The 20,843-nt window shown below is 37.3% G+C and overlaps 1 protein-coding gene across 1 annotated transcript in view; it reads left to right on the top strand.

Annotated features, from left to right (window-relative positions):
- LOC142378896 (zeta-sarcoglycan-like) overlaps window positions 1-20,843 on the top strand; it is a 352,977-nt gene that overhangs the window by 165,536 nt on the left and 166,598 nt on the right. Inside the window, exon 2 of the mRNA XM_075463875.1 lies at window positions 17,889-18,098. Coding sequence (XP_075319990.1) covers window positions 17,889-18,098 — 210 coding nt within the window. The remainder of the gene's footprint in view (window positions 1-17,888; window positions 18,099-20,843) is intronic.

Below are 20,843 nucleotides of genomic sequence, written 5' to 3'. Positions count from 1 at the left end.
CTTCAGAGAAGGTGTTGAGGGAAATGTGTGCCGTTTGTATATTATCAAATGTCATATAAATATACCTACAGTGGTTAAGAAATAGCTTCAGTAGTTTGTTAGCAATTATATGCTAATGGGCCTTGTGCTAATTATCTGGCATTGAACACAGCTGTCTTGGCTGATGTTAAACAATAGAGATCAAGAGTTGAGATGTACTCACTGACCCTAACAATGATCAATCGAAACACACTAATTGGAACCCTGATCCGACATCTCATTGAGACATCCCTTGTCTTGACCTAAATGTAATTTAAGCCAGCGATGGGATTGTCTGTAGCAGCGAAGGGCTTAAAGTCCATGCAAGTGTCAAAATATGCCAGATAAATGTAAAATGATTGGGTGTTTTCAATAGTGCTTCTAACAATTGTGTCTTTGCAGTGTCTTTGTAGTGCCTTCAGATGACATTAGATGTGATTTGATGCTATATAAATAAAACTGAAATGAATTCAGTTGAACATTCCAGTGTCTGATCCATCTCTATTTAACACAGCAGTGGACAAGGAAGTCTTTCTATAATTTATCTCTATGCCTCTGCTGTTTCAAGCACCTATCAAACAGATGTGGTGATTTGACCTCTTGGAAAACTTGTAGTATAAAGGCACATTTTTAATACATCAGTAAACATGTTTTATTTTGTATAGATAAGAATACAATTTTGCAACACTTTTTAGTTTTTTATTAAATAAAAGGCTTATAACTTTGTGGGTCGTTAAGGTCACATGTGTGTCACAGACTCACCTGACCATTGTGTGTGATGTTGTCGTCATTCTCACCAGTGAGTCTTTTACCTGCCTGAACAGGCATGTTTTGGTCAGAAGGTTGTGAAACTACATGGAGAGGAGAGTCAAGGCTGGATTGTAGGTGCTGGCAAGGTGATACCTGAGACCAGCGCCTCTGTTCAAAGTTTAACATAAGTTAAGTCCAGTTGAACAAAGACAGCGTCTTTGACTCCTCTCTTTAACCATCTGTCTTCTCTGTCCAAAATGTGTGCATTGCTGTTCTCAAGAAAGTGTTCTCCGCAACACAGGAGAGCTGGCTCTCCTGTGTTGCGCTATGTGCTTGTGAAGGTTTTTTTTTTCGTTAAACTTCGGATCGATATAAAATAAATTTCTTACAATTAACAATGTGTGGACCCCTGACAACCCAACTTGCACTGCAACACACATCATGTGACATTTGTATGTGTGCATCTTGTGTTTGTCAAATATAAAGATCTCTCTGATGTTTTCTCAACATTCAATAAAATGAGTGTGTATGTGTGTGCGTCTTTACTTGTATGTGTTTTAGAACGTTGGCATACTTTTCAAACTCTTATACTAGTGAATGACAGATGGGACATATAGCTAAAAAGTTGCTTTTTTATTTCTTATGAAAGGAAAATACTGACTGTACACTTAATCTTGAATATATGAGTCATCTTTAGACTCACTGCAGTGACTGCAGGCATTGATAACCTATAAATTTGCACATTGAGAAAGCTCTTCTACTTGATATAATAGTGCTGATAGCAGTTTGTACTGTTTTGAAACAGCATTGTGTGACCGTCTGGATGCAATTATCTAGTTTATTTTCAGAACAAAAGGACTCACAGCCCTTTTACTGCTGCAAGTTACATATCTTCCCATTCAAGTTTGTCATTACAGATACAAATATACACACTATAGCCAGGTGGGAGAGGGTGGGGGGAGGGGAAATGAAAACTTCAAAATAAACGATCATCTTACAAATAATCTTGCGCCTCCACCTCATAAAATGAAATGGTGTTGAAGATATCCACTGGATTTTTTAGTTTCATATGTGAAACATTTCCTCACTTTGTGGATGCCTCTGTGTGACTGTGTAGGTAACCATGGGCCAAAAAAGTCAAGTTAACCTTATTAAAAGTTAGGTAAGAGCCAAAATTAATTATCATAAAAATAAAAATACTGCATATGTGCAGCCTCATCTCACACTGGTACAGTTTAATCACAATCAGCCTTTACAACTCTAGGTTTCATCATGTTTAAGCACACAGGCATTTTTGGGGCTTTTTTATCTCATAAACATTTTGTTCTTCAAAGCAAAATGAAAGGCACAACTGACAAACATCTACGGTGGTTGCAAAATCAGTTTTAAGAGGTCACACTTTTTTTTTGTTTTAAAAGATGCATCAAGCATGCAAGAAGGAAAAATTTGGGAATTGCGGGTTCCTGTCTTAAACACAAATGAAACACAGCAGGGTTCTTGAAGTAAGACAAGTGCGTGTCCCAGTTACTGAAATTTCACCAAGATGAAATAAATGATCCCACACACACTGCTGTATTTGATAATACTCTGTTACTGCTGTCAATTTGCTCAAGATGACGAATTAATGAATGAATAAAAAACTTAATTATTATTGTAATTGCATTTATTGTCCTCTTAAATATTGTTTTTTTTTTCCCATTTGTGCATGGATGTCTTCCTTCTAGGAGTTTGTATATTCATGTATCTCAGCATGTGTGAATTTATTTGTGTGGTATGACATGTTGTGCTCTATCATAAAATTATTGATGATAAGATGGAGAGAAGCTGGCAAGAAAGATGGGAAGGATGGCTAGAAGGGGAATTTGGGATTCATTGGAGTGGAGAAAAGATAAACATGTGGAATCAACAAAACAGTACAAAAAAGAAAATGTAGAGATACAAGAAAACTGAAGAAAAAAAAATAAGAAAAAACAATGCTTGATTAACAAAGATGGTTTGGAAAAATAAATGGTTCCAGGATAGTAATGAGGAAAAAATAGCTATATGTGGATGAGGTTTAAGTTTGTTTGTGTGTATTGGTGTGTGAGTGCATATGTGTGTTTGTTGTTGCAAGGGCACCAGATGCTGAGATGATGAATGGGTTGCTATCAGAGCTGAGGCAGAGTAGTGACACAGAAAACCTTAGATCACATGGCTGACATGGTCACACAAACACACACAACCACACTCGCACAATTTATACCCTGACAGTGCTGAAGTAGAATTACACTAAGTTCTTCTCTTTCATCTTGCATAGCTGACGCTTCCCTTTTTACTCCCATTAATTTGGCCCATCAAGCTGTATGGCTTGGTATACAGCTGTATAACAAACTGAACTTTTACTTAAAATCAACTCACTTCATAACCTCTGTCAATCACCTCAGCTAACATTTACATTCCCCCAACTGAATGTGGAACAATGACACAAGTGATTTGTAAGAATCATGCAGAGGGTGGCACATTATTAAACCAATCAAAACACTGTCCTCAGCCAAACTTGCATTGAGGGTACCACAGTTCATTTTTCAACATAAAGAAGCTTAATTGTCTTAATTGTCATATTCTGCCAAATTAGAGACTAGAAAATATATAACAGACTCATGAGTGGTGCAGACAGCACCAGTGCACCACCAAAAACTTCACCCAGTCCAAAAAACCCACCTTTATTCAGAAATGTTACACAGTGCTGAAGATCATTATTTTTCTCAGTCAGGCATGATTGCTTAATTAATGAAAAGCTATGGGCCTTATGGAGACAGATCTTGTTGTAATAGATACAAACCTGGGGCACCTGCTGTGATCTTACATTCAGACAAAACAAATCAGCCATGATCAGCGTGAACGGTTTCATGGTATTGCCTGTGTGCCTTCATGTGTGTGTGTGTGTGTGTGTTTTTCTTCATCTCCACAGGCACAACTTATCTCATCTATGTTTGTCTGAGGGAAGGGTGATTGGCATCAGTGAAAAATCACATCCTTCTCTCTCTCTCTCATCTACAGTACCTCATTAGATTTGTCCTTTAATAGGCCAATCAAAAGGCAGACTAATTAATAAACCACATCACCATGGTAACATCTGGCACAGGTCAGTGCTGCATGCTAGGGAAGAGGCATATGTTTGTTATGTTTAGTAAATAATACATTTCCTTGTGTATGTGTGTGAATACATGTGTGTAAGTAGGTGCTATAGTAGATTTAGCTACTCAGTATCTGTACTTGGGAAATTCTTATAAATCTTTAAGTTTTATCTCCAAATATAGTGCTAAAGCAAGGGCCTAAGTTTGCATAGGGACCATACCAATATTTTTGATAATATTCTAATATAATTTTTTTTTTTTTACATAATGCATTAAATATAATATTTTTCACAAACTCATTCGTAGTATTAAGCTTTTGTAGAGAACTATTTTTCCGACGTGCCCTCTTCTCGCAATGTTCAGTGTAACCTGCATTGCAACGAGGTTAGATATGCTGCCATTTGATTGGCTGAAGGGTCAGCACGTGAAGGTATAAAGCCCCTCTCGTCACCGCTTCCGACGGAGAGATGCGCTGTGTGGCAGTCAGAGTTGCTGTTAAGCGTTGGATTGACGGTAAAATAACAGATTGGCCACAAAATCATGAAAGTAAATCCTCACATTAATATTTTGTTTCGTTCAGGAGACATCAAAAGTTATTTCACCACCCAGAGAGTAGTAGCTAACTACCCACACTATGCTAGCCTTCTAGGCAAACGTAAACACGCATTCTTCTATTGAAAAGTGTTATAAAGGTGTAATGATTATAAACACAGTTGGTTCCATAAAGCCTAAATCTTGGCTATTCCTGTAATATTCAAACGTTTTTTCTAATAAGTTTGAAAAGTGTAATTCATATAGTGATCATATAAGGTCTACATTTTATTCATTGATGCGTTATTTTGAAATTCCATTCAGGAAACTCAGAGATCCAGTGCAGATGTTGTGCAGGTTGTGGAAGCAGCAGCTGGACTGTCAGGGCTTCAATTGATCGAGTATTTTCTTGTTCAGCATAATTCAGTGACTATTTATTTATCTTTTCCCTGTATGTGGGGAGGGGAGTGTCCCTACCAAAGCTAAGACCAAACTTACAACCCTATGCTAAAGTATGATATTAGTGTTCTTTTTGTGCTGTTTGCTTACTGGTTTTTACACAATGCGCTTTGGAATAAGTGGATGGTATAGCCTACTATCATTACTGCATGCTCCATATAACACACAGTAATGTCATTGTTGAAAACATAAACGGTGTTCACATAAAAAAATATGAAGTCATCACACTTCAATCTAAGTAAATTGTAATTTCAAATAATACCATATTCTATCAATACAATTCAGCCTGGCCAATAGTTATGGCAGGAAGTTATATGATGAAGTAAATTTTCTTCTCATTCATATAATCTAGTTTCCATGCACAATCTAGGGATGTATGCTGATTACTTATCTCTCACCAAAAGAAGTTCATATAGATATTTTCTACCCATTCAGTTTGCCTGCAAGTATGGTGTGCTTTTTGAATCTACTGCTGCACTGTTGCCCACTTTTAGAAATCTAATTATCTCCACTTCCCCAGCTGAGTTGATATATATTTGAATTGATAAAGTTTCTTTGATTGTCTTAATGGCTCATGTTAATTAAAGTTGTGTCTCCCAGCCTCAGGAAGCAAGGCTTATGAGTTCAGGGACAGTTTTTGTCAAAAACTATCAGATTTTTTACAGAACTTCAAGCGAGCAGAAGTATAATTCAGAAATACCTGTATTAGATAAAAACAACTGCAACTATAATTTTTTTTTTACTCAATGCCCAGATTTTGAAGATGTACCGTATATCAAGATATGCAAAAGTAATATATATGTTAGACTTCCTTAAAAAAATATATGTAAAAATTTTGAAAAGTAAAAAAAGCTTGGCAGTATGATATTGTTGATAATAAACTGCTAGCTGTAAAGTTGATGTGCATCTTACAAACTTTCAGTCTGGCTCAGTTAAATCCAGTTTTATATATAGCCTTTTAGTTTTTCTAGAGTTTTGATTTATATCCCAGTTGGAAGTTCAACTCATGCAGTAATGTCTTGAGCCAATTGCTCTCGAATAAGCCATGCCAGTTTGGCATAAACAGTGTAAGAAAAGTACTCCAGAGGGTCAATTGTAATTGGAGCATTTATTTGAACATTTTCTTGCTTAATTTAATGATAGAACTTATTTCTATGTAATTTATGACTATGACAATATTTTATAATGAAAGTGTCGTTTTTACATTCTCTCTTTGCCTGCATGAGTTTTACCTGTGCCCTCAAGTCCTCTCATAGTCCCGTAGGTTAACTGGTGATTCTCTGTGTAGGTATGAGTGTAAGCATTCATGACTTTCTGCTTCTATGTTAGCCTTGGGATGAAGTGGCAACCTGTCCAAGCTTATCACTCAATGATGGCTGCAGTAGGCCCCAGCTCCTCACCCATAATACTGATCAGGATAAAGTGAGTATGGAGAATGGATGGATGGATGGGTGGTTGGTACACTTGTCGGTGCATTGGATTCTATACAGACTTTGCTTCTCCTGAGCTCTGTTTTTGCTAATTTTTTTTCCATCCATCTGGCAATAGTTCCACATCAGCTTTTAAACCCACGACTCAGCTCTTACTACCATGCTGACTCACAAAATTGCAACGCATGAAAGCTGTACATCTATCAATACAGAAAAAAAAAAAAATTTAAAAGAAAAAAAAAAGAGTCGTGGTCCGAGATTGTATTATATAATACATGTCTATGGTGCACTTTGTGTTTGGATGAATATGAATGCACTTATCAAAATGTCATTTTAGTTTAAAGATTGACTGACTTCTCATTTTGATTGGAATGCTGGCGACTGCAATGCATATGTTGCAACTGTGTTGATTATATATATAATTATATATGAATATATATATATGTGCGTGTATGTATTTATTCTGTAATCAATTGTACTTCACAGATGATGCTGGTATTTCTACAGATTTGAATGGTAAACAAAATCTGAAAATAGTGAATATGAATTAGAGACAATGATTAAAAAAAAAATACCGATAGCATTTAGCCTTTAAAAATAAAAGAAGAACAACATCTCAGGGAGTTGCTGAAGATATAGCAAGGATAACAAGTGGTAAGAGTAGCAGAGGCCTTTCAGAAATGCTTTTAGGACTGAATCTGTGTGGTTACAATGGCAGAAAGAATGATAAAGAAATGAAAGAGACAAAGTCGTGATATGAGGCACACAGTCAGTTGCCTGTCTTTCCGTCAGTAATTTCCTTATCTCCTGACACTTTTCTCTTACTCTCCTTCATACCCACTTTGTCAGCCAGTCACTCCTCATTCCATTATACGGTGCAAGGCTCAGAGGTTGATATATGAGTGCTCCATTGAGCAACTTGGGCATGAGAGACTGCTGGACATACATCACATATATCATTCACGCATACTCTTTGGTCAGAACCACGAAAGGGGGTTACGAGTATGGCTGCTGGGCTGACAACACACAACTCAATTAGGATAGAGGTCAGAGGGAAATGAAAGTACAGTGAATAATGGCAACAGAAATGAGCAAAAAGAAATGCGGAGAGAGTGTAATTCAGTAATAGTAGAAAATGTAGAGAATGTAAAAGCTGGGTCAGAGAAAGTGTCTTTCTTCCTTTTTAGCACATAACACGTCCTGTGTTCAGTCTTATACAGTTTTATGAATTTGAGCTTGAGACATAAATTGACAATATCCTGAGGTCTTAAAGGGGAAGTTTTTTTTTTTTTTTTTTTAAACCTGGACCTTATTTCTGGCATAAAATACGTTCATCTACTCACAATAACAGTTTTAAGGTTTAAAAAAAAAAAACTTTTCCTTTAATGAAATGCCTGTAATAGGCTTTCGTCAAAATACAACAGGAAGACATTGCAACCTGTGCTTTTAATACAGCTCTTTTCATGGCAACTCTTTTAGGATGTGGAATGAACAACTTTAGCCCACTCCAACCTGAGCTACCACACCAATGTAAATTGGACACAAATTGCACTCAGTAACTGTCGAGGCCCATCATTACCATATGAAAGAGTATACAGCTCCTTGCCTGAGAGCAAATACTAGCATGCATAGCAAACCAAGCTTCCACCTCCACACATCAAAAAGAATATTATAAAGAAATACTTGATTGCCAACCTTTATTCTCAAATAATAATTTCCTTGTTTTGCAGTTTGTCCAGAAACAGTTGCAATTACTCTTTTAGGCGCAAACTTGTCACAAGTCCTGTGTTGAACTGGCCAAGGATGTTAAAACACAGCACCACATATAAGTGGGTTGAAAGGGGCGTGCAGGTTTATAATCAATTTTTAAAAATCACCTTGTAATTCCTCTATTAGATATTCTTATCCATAAAGCCTTGGCTAAAACCACAACAAAAAATATGTTTAGATGTTGGAAGTGCTACTTTGAACTAATGTTTGTGTTTTAAATGGTGGAAGGTGCAGTCATGACAAATCTCAGTGTTTAGAACTATTCCCGTTCCTTATACTTCCTTTGAACTGGTGTTTGGTTTTGTAATTACAGGATGCTGTTTTTTTCACAGATGGTGCATTTGGCAACAGATGGAGAAATTCATTTCAAGATTTCTTCCCTTCCGACGAGGAGAAAAAAATTAAAAAAAACATTAAACAAAGTACTGATGGTGCATAATTAGCTCAGTTCTAACTGAAGTAAACTAAAAAATACTGAAAAAAAGATGGCTGTTAATATAAAAGTAAAAGCAAGAGTTTCAACTTCCCAATTTTAAGGTGCAGCGAATGCTTTTTCATAGAGAGAATATTTTGAAAGTAAATGTTGTGCCGGAACAAAAGATAGAGAGGAACTGACACATACCCAAAGAGCCAGCAGAGAGACAAAAATAAATTAGGCAAAAGTGTTGCGTGCATTAATTTGTACTGAAGGTGGGGTCAGGCCGGAGATGATAGAGGAGGCCAGCTCACTAAGCAGGGTCATAAAGTCTCTGTGCTCATTCTGTCATAAGGAAAGATTTACCCTCTCTCTATCTCTCTGTCATACACACACACACATATGCAGGCATGTTATGCACTTACAGCAGGCGTCCATCACATCCTTCACAGTGTGACTGCCCTTGGAAATTGTCTTTCTCGCCTTCATGTGATTCCTCCCTGTATTAGCCTCTCCTGGGTGTCACTATCTCATATGTACTCAGAAATACATATCAACACACACACATACACACATACACACACACACAGAGTGTGGGCTACAATGTTGTTATACCCTTTCTGAGAAATAACACAGCGGGAAGGAGAACCAGATATTTTATTGTCCCTTTCTCAAAGTCACAACATGTATCTGTTCTGTAACCCCCGCTTACACACACACACTCATAAAAAAAAACCTGCTCAGTTTAGTTTAAACTTCTGTCCTCACACTCATTTTAGTCCTCTCTGTTTGACATTGTGTTCCAGATCTGTTCGGAGGTACGGTGTCCCTTTTAAAAACACTCTCAGCAATTCAGATGCTTTCTTTCTACAATGATAGAGCACATTGAAGACTTCTTTTGAGCACCTAATGTTTAAGAATAAACCTACGAGAGGAGACTGCTCTTGACAGCAAAAGATGTGAGTTGACATGTTTTTGTGGCTGTGAACTGGTTGTATAGCTGAGATGAAAAGGCTTGTGTTTGGGGGATGATCAAGAAACTTCAAAGAGGGTTACATGTCTGACAAATAAAAAGAGAAGAGGTGGACTGCACTAACATTCAAGCATGTTAAGTGGTGAATATTTATATTGTGTTTTTCTTGTTTTTTCCTTGACCGTAAAGCATTTTACACAATAGCCTTTATTCACAAACACATATAGCACATTCATACTGTATCATTATGCAGTGCTTTTTTTGCCCTCCATCACACTAATTTGAACACAATGAGGGCTGTGTTGTTCAGGGTCAATGGTTCCTAGCTCCTCAGCTTCCGCTGTCCTCATTTTGAAATGTTGGGAAAGACCTTGAACCCCATCTTTCTTTAAAATTTCAGATTCTTGTGTAACCTGTCATATTCAGGAGTGTCACTGAAGTAAATCAGTCACAGTTGCAGTGATAATGAGGCTAAGGTCCCTCAGTTTTTGCAGCGAGATGTATGCATATGGTCTGTGATGAGGAGTGCAATCTGCATCAGAACCAGTGACTCAAAGAAACTGCACAAACTGATTAAAAAAGGCAGGCTCTGTGCTGGGGGCTGTTCTGGAGTCATCAAAGCTGATTCAAGAGAGAAGAATGTAATGCAAGCTGCTAAACATAATAGAGAAGACTATAGACCCAATGCCAAATATACTGATGAAATAACAGTATTTTCAGATGGACAGTTCTTCTCCTCTTCTACAATAACAACCAGCACAGAAGGTCATGCCACACCATTGCAATATCATTTTACAAGGACTCTCTGAGACTCTTTTAAGAAGAAATTAATGATTTACCTTGCCTTTATTTATTTTTCTTTTTCTTTTTTTTCCTTTTGTTAAACACTATCGCAACAATTTAATTTCTATTCAGGATTACTATTCGGAGTACTATTAGGCTATTAGGCCTAATTAAATTGCTTCTCATAATGACTGATCATATACACATATGAGAAGATGTTCACTTCTGATTTTTAATGAAGCAAATAGTATGCTAACTTTTTATTCAACTAAAAATTGCATGAAACTAAAATATGCATTTCAGGAAAGTTACCCTGGATTTTGCAGCATGGAAGAGTCTTCTCTTGCTGTGTGATTTGATCTGGGACCAGTCGACTCACCAGAAAACAAAACAATCTTGTATCAGCTTTTGTTGTGATTTTGGAAGAAGTGAAAAAGAAGACTGCATCGCCAGCAAACTCTTTCCATGATTCTTTCAGTCTATGTCTTCATGAGGAGCAAAAACAAGCTCAGCTCTGTTATTGGTGTTGGCGATGTTTAACAGTGTCTGTATTTTGATTGACAGACGCAGACTCAGTGGGAGTCTGCTTGCCAGAGAGACAGAAAGGGAGGGAAAGTGAAGACATAAGCAATTCTGAAAGAGTATGGTGCTGAAAGAGAATCCAAAAGAAAGGGGTGCACTGCGCACCATACTTACTAAAAAAGGCCCATACATAACACATAAACTAACATACTTAACTAAAGAAGACGATAGGGGATTCAACTTCTAAATTATTACACAGTTAGAAATTACATTGGGCATATCTCTCACATTCAGTCTCAAGCAATAGATAATTTTTCAACATTTCTCTAAGCTGTTTGCTGCCCACCACTGTGTAAAATTATGGAGCTGTCCATGGTGCTGAAGTAACACGCTACACCAAGACATACAGATTTTATTCTTATGGCTGTTAAACAAGGCTATTACTTGATAGATCTATCAAAATAAGTTAAATGATTTACACTGACAGTATAATCTAAAATGATTAAAGACATTAAAAGAGATTATAAATGATCAATGTTCTTATGATTGTTCAACAATAGGTTAAATAAGGTCTCATGATGAATAGGTCTTGAATGTCTTTCCCAGCCACCAATTCACAAGAGAGAATTTGTTGACCATAGAATTCATTGCTACCGCTTGTCAAGGCACTGTTGCCTCATGCAGATATCAGTTTCCTTTAATTTCTTCTCATTTTAGAAAAAAATAATTCCTTATGATCTGTAGATTGGTGATAGCAGATTCTGGGGCATTGATAGGATAAGCCAAACTCCAAAGCATTATGTGTTGGGATTTTATTGATTTCACAGTCAGGCAGATGAAGTTACCATATGTTGTTTGAAAAAAAAATCCAAATGGAGGTGATCTTAATTAATAAAATGATAGGTTAGTGGGTCTGATTTTATTACACTAGGTCCATAAAGATCTGCTGAAACATGTAAACATCTGACATAACTAAAATAAACTTTAGTTCAGAACAAAATTAAAACTCAGTTATATTGGCTTGAATTTATATGCTTTTCTTATTCCTGTTTCGTATAAAAGTAAAATTGACGATAGAACATGTCTTTAATGTGTACCTAATGTTTTACTTGCTTGTCTTTTCTCTGTGATCTCTGTGGGGAGAGTGGCAAAAAAGGCCATCAATTTTAAAACTATTTCAAGCCACCAAGCCTGCTCATCCCTCATCTACCCACTAAGCCAAATATCCTTTGAAGCTGCATGTGATTGGATAATAGCATTAGGTGACACCTGCTCCAAATTGAAGAAACTTCCCTATTGACCAGATAGAGAAACACCAGGAGAGGATTTCTGTTTTTCATTTTCCTAACCTGCTATTCCCCCCACTTTTCCACTGCATCTCACTCTTGCTTGCTTCCATAATTTTCTCTCTCCATTTCCATCATCCACTAATTAGTCTCGTGGGTCCAGAACAAACGGAAGACATCAGTGGTTGGAGATGAATCTAGACAGAGACAAATGAGAACAACTTTTCTGGAGCATCTATAAATAGATATGATAGTAAGGCAGTCCCTTTTGCACCAGTGGATACTTTTAACAAACACAAACATCAAATAATCAGGAAAACAGATTGATGAAAGAGACTATACTAAAAACAAGAGTCTACTTGTTTAAATAGCCTATAAAGATATTATTTTTGGATCATGGGTCTGAGCTTACTCACCTTCAAAAGTGAATGAGCTTCAACTTTATCTGAGTTGTTGTTGCCTATTAGAAGTGTCATACTATTATTTACCCATTTATGTGCACATTTATCTCATTGTTTCACATTACGTGCACATTTATCTTATCTTATTTTGGTTATGCTGAACGTTTTTTTTATAGGATTCTAAAATGGAGAAATGTGTTATATTGAATGGATCTCAGGCCACCATACTAAACTATTCAGCCAAAACACAACATGTGGCGCTTTTTACAATCCCTACATTTCAAAGCAACCCCCTCCCTGAGATGACTTTGTCCCGTCTTTTGTTTTCTATTAGTTTGTGTATGTGGGGGTGTGAGAGAGAGAGCAAGAGTTGTCTTCTCTATTTAGAGAACAGACCTGCAGCAGAATCATTTAAATATACTCAAAAAGTGAACATCTCCCTGCACAGGAGCCCTGTTTGTGTGTGTTTCTGCAAATGTTTAAGTGCAAACTCAGTATTTATGAGTCCCTGTGTGTTTGCTGGGGCATGAAGCACACTGTGAGTTGTGATTGTCTGTCCATGCACATATTTGTGTGGCCTTTTTTTCTTGTTTGTTTGTCATGCATGTGTGCCTGAGTTCATTGTAATGTTTTTGTGAGCATGTTTGTGTGTGTGTGTGCAAGCATTTGTGTGATCCATCCACTAGCTGAACACCTGAATGCCCACAGTGACATAGAGGAATGGCAGGCTGTCTAAACCAACAACCTACAGCCAACAGAGGGCACTTCCAATTCAGATGGCTTAGTGTTTTATCACTCTGGCTCAAACTCACTCACACCAACATAAGAAAAACAAATATACATGCACGAAAACACCAAGAGTTTATTATATGTGTAAGTATTTGGCTTGTAAACCCTCAGTTAGTTGCCAAACATGCGTAAGCAAATCTGCCATCTTTCAGCGTTGCTGCTTTTTTATTTGGGATTTTATTTGTAGCTAAACATATACTTGGCCAGACTGTCTCCATAAATACGACTGAATCAAGGTATATATAGATATGGGATTTCCTGAAATATGATTAAAAAACGTTTTTCACAAAGAAAATAAAGCAGAGAAAATAAAGACAGAAAATGTAAGAAATGTCTTTAATCAAGACACAACTGTTATTCTGAAACAAAGATACACCCACTATGCAATTGCTTGGATGAGTTCGATTGATCTCTTTGACGGTAGGCTTTAAGCCAAAATTCTAGTCTAAGATATTAAATCTAATGAAAATCGTTGGACTATTAAATCACCTGTGTTGTTTGATGACTTAGATCTGCTGAAAGGGAAATTCAGAGAGAGAAAAAAAATCTAAAATGAATAAATAGATAAATAAATACTAACTTTGGGTGTACCACAGAAAAACTGACTCACGAATGTAAAAAGAAAGTTGGAAATAGAGTTAGGAATGGAAAAATTAAATCATTGATCTCAGTAAAGCCAACACTAACACAATAGAAAAATAATGTAGAGACTAAAGTCCATCTGTTCAGACCTCTTTTTAATTATCCACCCTTATTTTTAGTTCAGTACTTTTCTTTCAGTAGACTCCTTGAAATTATAGAAATGACTAGAGCTATAAAGCTTATATGCTGGTATCCATAGCAATGTGGTTCTAGTAGGCCTTGTTTTTATGGCTGTCAAGGCATTATGATGTTAATACAGTTAGGTCATGCTGCGCAGGGCCTCCAGGCTGTGGTGCACCATGGGATTGATTGATGACTCTGTTGTCAGTTCAATCCAAGAAATGCACTGGAAGAGAGGTAGGGAAGGATGGGTGTAGGACAGATGAAAGGAGGGAGGAAAATGGATTGGTTAAAAACAAAGGGAAGAAAAGAAGACAAATGAAGTAAGAGTCAAGAAAGCAGGAGAAAAAAATTGTGTGAAAGAATGTGGGAACCTTTGGAACTCCATAATTGTTCATTCTAAATTAAATTGATGGTGACATAACACGTATTAACAATTAATTCAAAGTATACATGTGAAGTTTTTCCATCCATCCAGCATCTTTATTATTCATGCTAGCCATTTCAGTCAGTGGAGGGTCTCAGCTGGGGCAAGATGCAGGGCACATTACAGACAGGTCACCTGTCAGACAGCGCTGCACACCCACAACATACATATGAACTGAACTGTGAAATCTGAGGCACCTGGAGGAAACCCACACAGGTACAGAGAGAAAACTGCAAATAGAAAAACCTCTGCAAACCTGCAGCTTTGGTATCATTGGTTTTTTGACCAGTTCACATAGTTGCCCTTTAAAAACACCAATGCAAAAAAATGATATACACACACCCACAAACATATGTGTGTGCACCTATTGATGTCCTCTGTTGATGCATGCAGGAAAATGATGAGCATTCTGGGTCACCACAGTAAACTCCAGTACAAACACTGCAAACATATAAGCATAGCGACACAAACTCTGCTATTGATTGAGTGTGGGCTCTGAATACAAAGACAAAATGATCAGCAGCCCATTCAAGTGCCCTATATTTAACAGCTCTGCTATTGATTAATTTGCTTTGTATCTGCACAGAGTGATCAGATACCCCTAAGACATTAAAACAAATAAACCGATTTGAGATTACTGTCGAAGTGTACGTTAACTGTGAATAGGCAAAACTCCATTATTCCATTAGCCTACTTGACAAGCATTAGGCCCTCTTTCCACCTGGGATTAGTATGTGTCCCAGATCCAGATTGTGCTCACATATGAATTAGTTGGATTACATTTGGATCAAAAAATCAAAAGTCTCGTTTTACATGCACATTTAAAGTAGCTTTATCTATCCTTTGCCCAGAAACAGGTTGCAGTGCATACCGCATCTACTCATTTTCTTGATTCAATCTGATATTTATGTCCATTTTAACAGCTGCGCTGCTCTTTTTAAGTTTTAATAATTACTGCACATGGGATATACTGATTGGATTCATGCTTCATTGTTAATGCAGCCAAACATATATCCCACGCTCCTCTGCATAATTTCCGGTTGATTAGGCCTTCAATGAATCTAGTGTGCATTTCCGCCTTGATTTGATGTGTTTACCTTCGTCTTATCGTAGCTCAGTCACCCGGTATCTTAGTTAATTCAGGTGAGAATTGGCTCCTGGTGTATAAGGGAAGAAAAGTTTCACTCTTGAAACACAACAAGTTTGTAAAGTCCTTCAGACTGGTATAGTTAGAGTTAAATGAAAGGCTGAGAGAATTTTAACATATGGATTTTTGGCTTTCATTGCTACATTTTTGTCTAGTATATCCCGTCTTTTGTCCAGAGATGGTTGAGATAGGCACCAGCTTACTCTCCTCCCTGGACAGGTTGAACTTGGTTAAAAAAAAAAAAAAAAGGATGGGAATATGGATGAATCGAGTTTATCCTTGAACTACAATCTCAAAACTCTCAAAACTCAAAAGTTAGAGATCTAGTACTGGAGATATTTTTTTGCAAACTTTTTCCTTACAAATACTAAATCTAGTTGATCTGTGTCATTTAATCCAGTAAAGGTTATAAGAGCTTCCTATCTCTTTCCCTACATTACAAATTCTTGTCTGTGCCCCACCAGACTGTTTTGAAAGCTATTTAAATAATACTTGCATTATTCATGAACACCTATTTTTAATGGTTTGGGGTGAAGTGGGGGCCACACCTCCAGCCAATCTGAAAACTGCCAAATGAATAATGCAAATTCCCTCACACTGGATGACTAGTAGCAACATTTGTGGATGTAAGATCACGTTTCGACCTACAGGAGTCTGATCCTGGTTCTTGATGAACTTGCGGTTATACAACTGAGACTTTTAGAACGTTTATGTGTGTATTAGACTAAGCCTTTGCACTTTGTGTATAAGAAACAGGAAGCTAGAAACCCCTGGAGACTGAAACTGAGATAATAGCTTGATATATGATTCAGACTCTCCCTTAAAAAAAGCTAGAAAAAAAACAGGCCAAGTATGCATTTCCTTTTTTCATTCCTGCAGGCACTGTGAGACTCAGCATTTTTGTTTCCCATCAATGTTTGCTGGTATCATCATGTGACACAATATGGAGAAAAACATTGCAGGAGGAAAGAAGAATCAACAGTAGGTGAGGTGCTTAGGTCATGCAATCTCAGCAAATAAAGACATAATGTGTGTGTGTGTGTGTGTGTGTGTGTGTGTGTGTGTGTGTGTGTGTGTGTGCATGTTAGAGAGAGAAATAGAGAGAAAGACAGAGACCGATAAAGAGAGAGAAGTGCCAAAGTAAGATAGGAAGTGAATTAGGAAGAATACTGGGAGGCAGGAGGGAAACTTTGAGGTACACAGAGCAAGGTAAAGAGAGTGAAAGAGTTAGATTCAGATGGACAGAGATAGCAGTGCCTTGCAGCCAGTCTCCATATCTCTTGCCACGAATGACTCCACCAGCTGCACTACAACTAATGGACTCTGTCCTCCTCAACTGCCTTATCTGCCCTTTCTCCCTTTCTCCATCCTTCTTTCCTATCTCTCTGTACTCAAAGTTGTGCTATCTTTCCACTTAACGGCTCCACCTTAATCTCATTTTTATCACGCTTTGGTCTTTCTGTTTCTCTCCCCTGCTATCTCACTCCCAAAACTCTCAATTGCTCTGAGTCACACTCTCATTTTCTACATTGTTTTCGCTTCTCACCTTTTTCATCCATCTCTCCACCATGACCAAAAACTCTAAAGTTCACCCTCTGCTCTTTCTGTTATATCTTTGTCTGCGTGCATGCGGTACAGTTTAAGGATATTTTGATGCGTCCGTGTAGAAGTCCTTGTTTTCAGTATAATATTTTACAACAGTTGCAGTTGTTGAATTGCATGATAGGCCTCTTTATTTGCCATTTTTAATCAGTTGATAGCAGGAGTAAAATCTGACTCCCAGACCTTGGTCTTCTGACCTGTGTTCCTTCGTCATGGGGGGAAAAAAAGCAGTGAAAAAAAACAAACACTACTGTCCTTTTATGTAAATATAGAACTTTATATAACTTTTATATAACTGTCCAACAGCAAAAAGTCGTCTTCGTGATTCCATCTAAGTCTATACAGTATGAGAGTGTACGCAAGCCAAGCAACAGTAACCTATAATCACATCCAAGTAATAACATTATTCACTGATAACTGAGATTAGTTTGGAACATCAGTATATTAAACCTGAGGCGTGTTTTATTTGGAAAACAGTTATTAAGTTGTTTTAAGGTGAACGTGCATGATGACCGTTTTGCCAAATAACACAGGCTATGACTCGTATTTCATATTTACATATTAAAATAAGTTGTGATTTAAGCCTCAATATTAGAAATAGATCAATAGCATACAGGATATATTTCAGAATTATGGAAAATATCATGTGAATGTAAATTCATGTAAATTAGTCATTCAAATTGTTTTTATTTTTCTGTTCCTTTCAGATGACACAGGAACAGTATATCCTTGCAGCCCAGCCCAATCCCCTCCACCAGCGAGCGGCATCGGTGTGTGGTGCACAGGTTTACCCAGCAGTGGGCATCTATGGGTGGAGGAAGAGATGTTTATACTTCTTCATCCTCCTGCTTCTTGTCACTATGATTGTCAATCTGGCGCTGACCATCTGGATCCTCAAAGTCATGAACTTCACTCCGGTAAGAGTCGTCCGTGTGTGTGTTACTTGGGTTTGTGGGGAAAAAGCTGGTAGAAATGGTTTAAAAAGTTGTCTGTGATTGAAACATGTGAGTGCTGTTAAAATTAGTGCGTGTGTAACAAGAATGCATGTGATAAGAAATGTCAAGTTGATTAGTTTAAAGTCAAATCATTAATGTCTTCTGGTTTCTTGATAAATATTAAGTTTTGATTGCACATTGCAGTTACAGATAAACTTGTTCTGCCTTGTCTGTCAGGTGTCATACAGATTTCATACCAATGGCTTTGTATTTTAAATATTCTTTTTTAACATTGGTACCCGCTAAAACAAGCCAATTGTAAGTCATGTAATTTAAGATTCACTCTCTATCATGATCATAAAGGGACTAGATCAAAACCATAATTGAATGAGGTTACAGGCTTGTTGATTTCTCCAGTGAAGTCAAATATTTATTAAATCAAGTGTTCTGCAGGGATTGACTCATTATTGGAGCTAACCTCAGATGTCTTTTCAAGGAACTTAGCTTAATTTTTTTATTTGCTTCTTGAGGAAGCTAAGGTCATTTGGTGTCTGCTCCAAAATGTTGCATGTTTTCTACATTTGTGTGGTTGAGATTGCAATCTTTGCAGCCATCTGTTGATGCAGCAGCATCAGAGCCAGTGATTTAAGGAAACTTAACAAACTAATAAAGAAGACAGGCTGTGTGCTGGGGACTGTGCTGGAGCCCCTATACCTGACAGTAAAATGAAGAGTACTGCATAAGTTAATTAACATGAAGTTTAACACTGCTCCTCCTCTTCATAACGCTGAGTGAAAACAACAGAATGTGATGTGTGCTAGGCTTCATCAGTTCTGCTGTAACATGGAGAGACACAGGACGTCCTTCCAGGCATCAGCAATAACAATTCATAATGAAAGCTTATGATGATTGTTTCAAATTTAAAAAGTTGATGCAACAAAACAGTTGCCCTTTGGGATACATGAAGTATTTTTCATTAGCTTTTTTGCACTTCTGTGCTGCTTCTATTTTTTAACATTAGTTGGCGTTTTGTTGCCCTCACACCCTGCATAGTGCCATAAAGTTGCAGCCCAAAGTGTCCAGAGTGTAGCGAAATAAAGTAGCAATAGGAAAATAGAGCGAGCACACCCCACATTACTAGTGTTTAATCAATAATGATAATCATTTTAAGACAGATGATTAAGGGTAGCCATGTAACAGGTTAATCAGTCAAACAAAAAAGTCATTCAAAAAACTGTTTCTTACACTGGATTTTGAATTTTTACACTTATATTAATGTTAGCAAAGCCCATTGCTGTATGCTTTTGTTTATTACATCATATCATCCATACATCCACCACAACTTGTTGCACTGGCCTGGAGTTAAAGAGAATATACCGTAATAGTATGAATGCAAATGAGGAAGATTTTGAACCCTGTAAACCTCTGGTAAAGCATCTTGACATAATATCTATATTCAACTTCACTATGTAATATGGAGATAATGGAAGTGAAGGGTGGGGGTTGGATGGTTAAGGTATACGCCTGAGGAAAGCGAGCCATTTCTATGCATAAGAGAGGAAGATATTTCATGTCATGTAGTACTGTGTGAAAAACAGACATATGAGAGACCAGGAGAGGCTAAAGGGCAGAAAAGTTGAGAGGGAAATAAAGATTAAATGTTTAACTGCACCGTAGGTTTTTATTCAATCTATTGCAGTTGAATGAGTGTAATATATGAAACAATAACAGGAAAAAAAATCTGCCAATAAAAGAACATTCCATGAATTTCTCAGAAATGCTCAAAGTTGAAAGGTGAGTGAATGGATTACACTGGAAAACAAAGACTCGAATTTTCTCTAGAATATGCTTTTGCTACTTCAGCTATACAACGCTTAATTTTAAATGCAGCCCAGTTCTTGGAAAAAGTTCAACAATACAATGAAAACCACATCTAAAACCGTCCTCTTGGCCAAGCAAGCCACATTTTTAATCTAGCTTAAGACCAGTTGAGTAAAGTTTTTGGCTTTTATATATAACCAAACAAGAAGAGAATACTACCTTGACCATGGCAAGGATTGTGTTCTTGTGTGAACTTTTTAACCAAAATGGTACTGATTAGGGATGGGAATTGTTAGGAATTTAGCATTTCCGGTTCCATTATCGATATCGCTGATCAATTTGGTTCCTTATCGGTTCTCTTATCGATTCTCATCCAGTTATATGTTGTACAAATGGCTTTGGTTGCAGTAACACTTTAATTTCAAGTATTCACCAACATTCTATCTGTTTTCACCTCTGTCATTTTACTTTTCCCTGCCTTGATGAAAGGGGTAGCTACAGATATGCTTGAGCCTGCCTCTAAGCCTGCCTCACTCTTGCTGTCTTCGTCAATTAAATGTTAATATCAGATGGAATTTATTCATACAGTATGTCGCTAACATTATTACAATCAACAGGACCTGGAAGTTTTACGTTAATGGGCTCTCAAGTTTTGAATGCAGGCAAGAGTGACAGAGTGACGTTAGCAGAACCTATAAACGGGATCGTTAGGCAGGCGGATTAACAATTCCACGGAATACTGGGGAGCAGGTTCTCGATTCCCATCCCTAGTACTGATCCACTCCTAAATTTGATGGATATCCTCAGCCATACAGCCTAAAATTCAGCTCAGTGTTTGAAAGTTTTCACACACTTAAAGGGATAGTTTGCCTCTTTTGACATGAGGCTGTATGACATCCCATATTA

Source organism: Odontesthes bonariensis, chromosome 4, assembly GCF_027942865.1.
Source record: "Odontesthes bonariensis isolate fOdoBon6 chromosome 4, fOdoBon6.hap1, whole genome shotgun sequence".
NCBI lineage: Eukaryota > Metazoa > Chordata > Actinopteri > Atheriniformes > Atherinopsidae > Odontesthes > Odontesthes bonariensis.
This window is presented reverse-complemented; position numbering and strand designations above follow the sequence as displayed.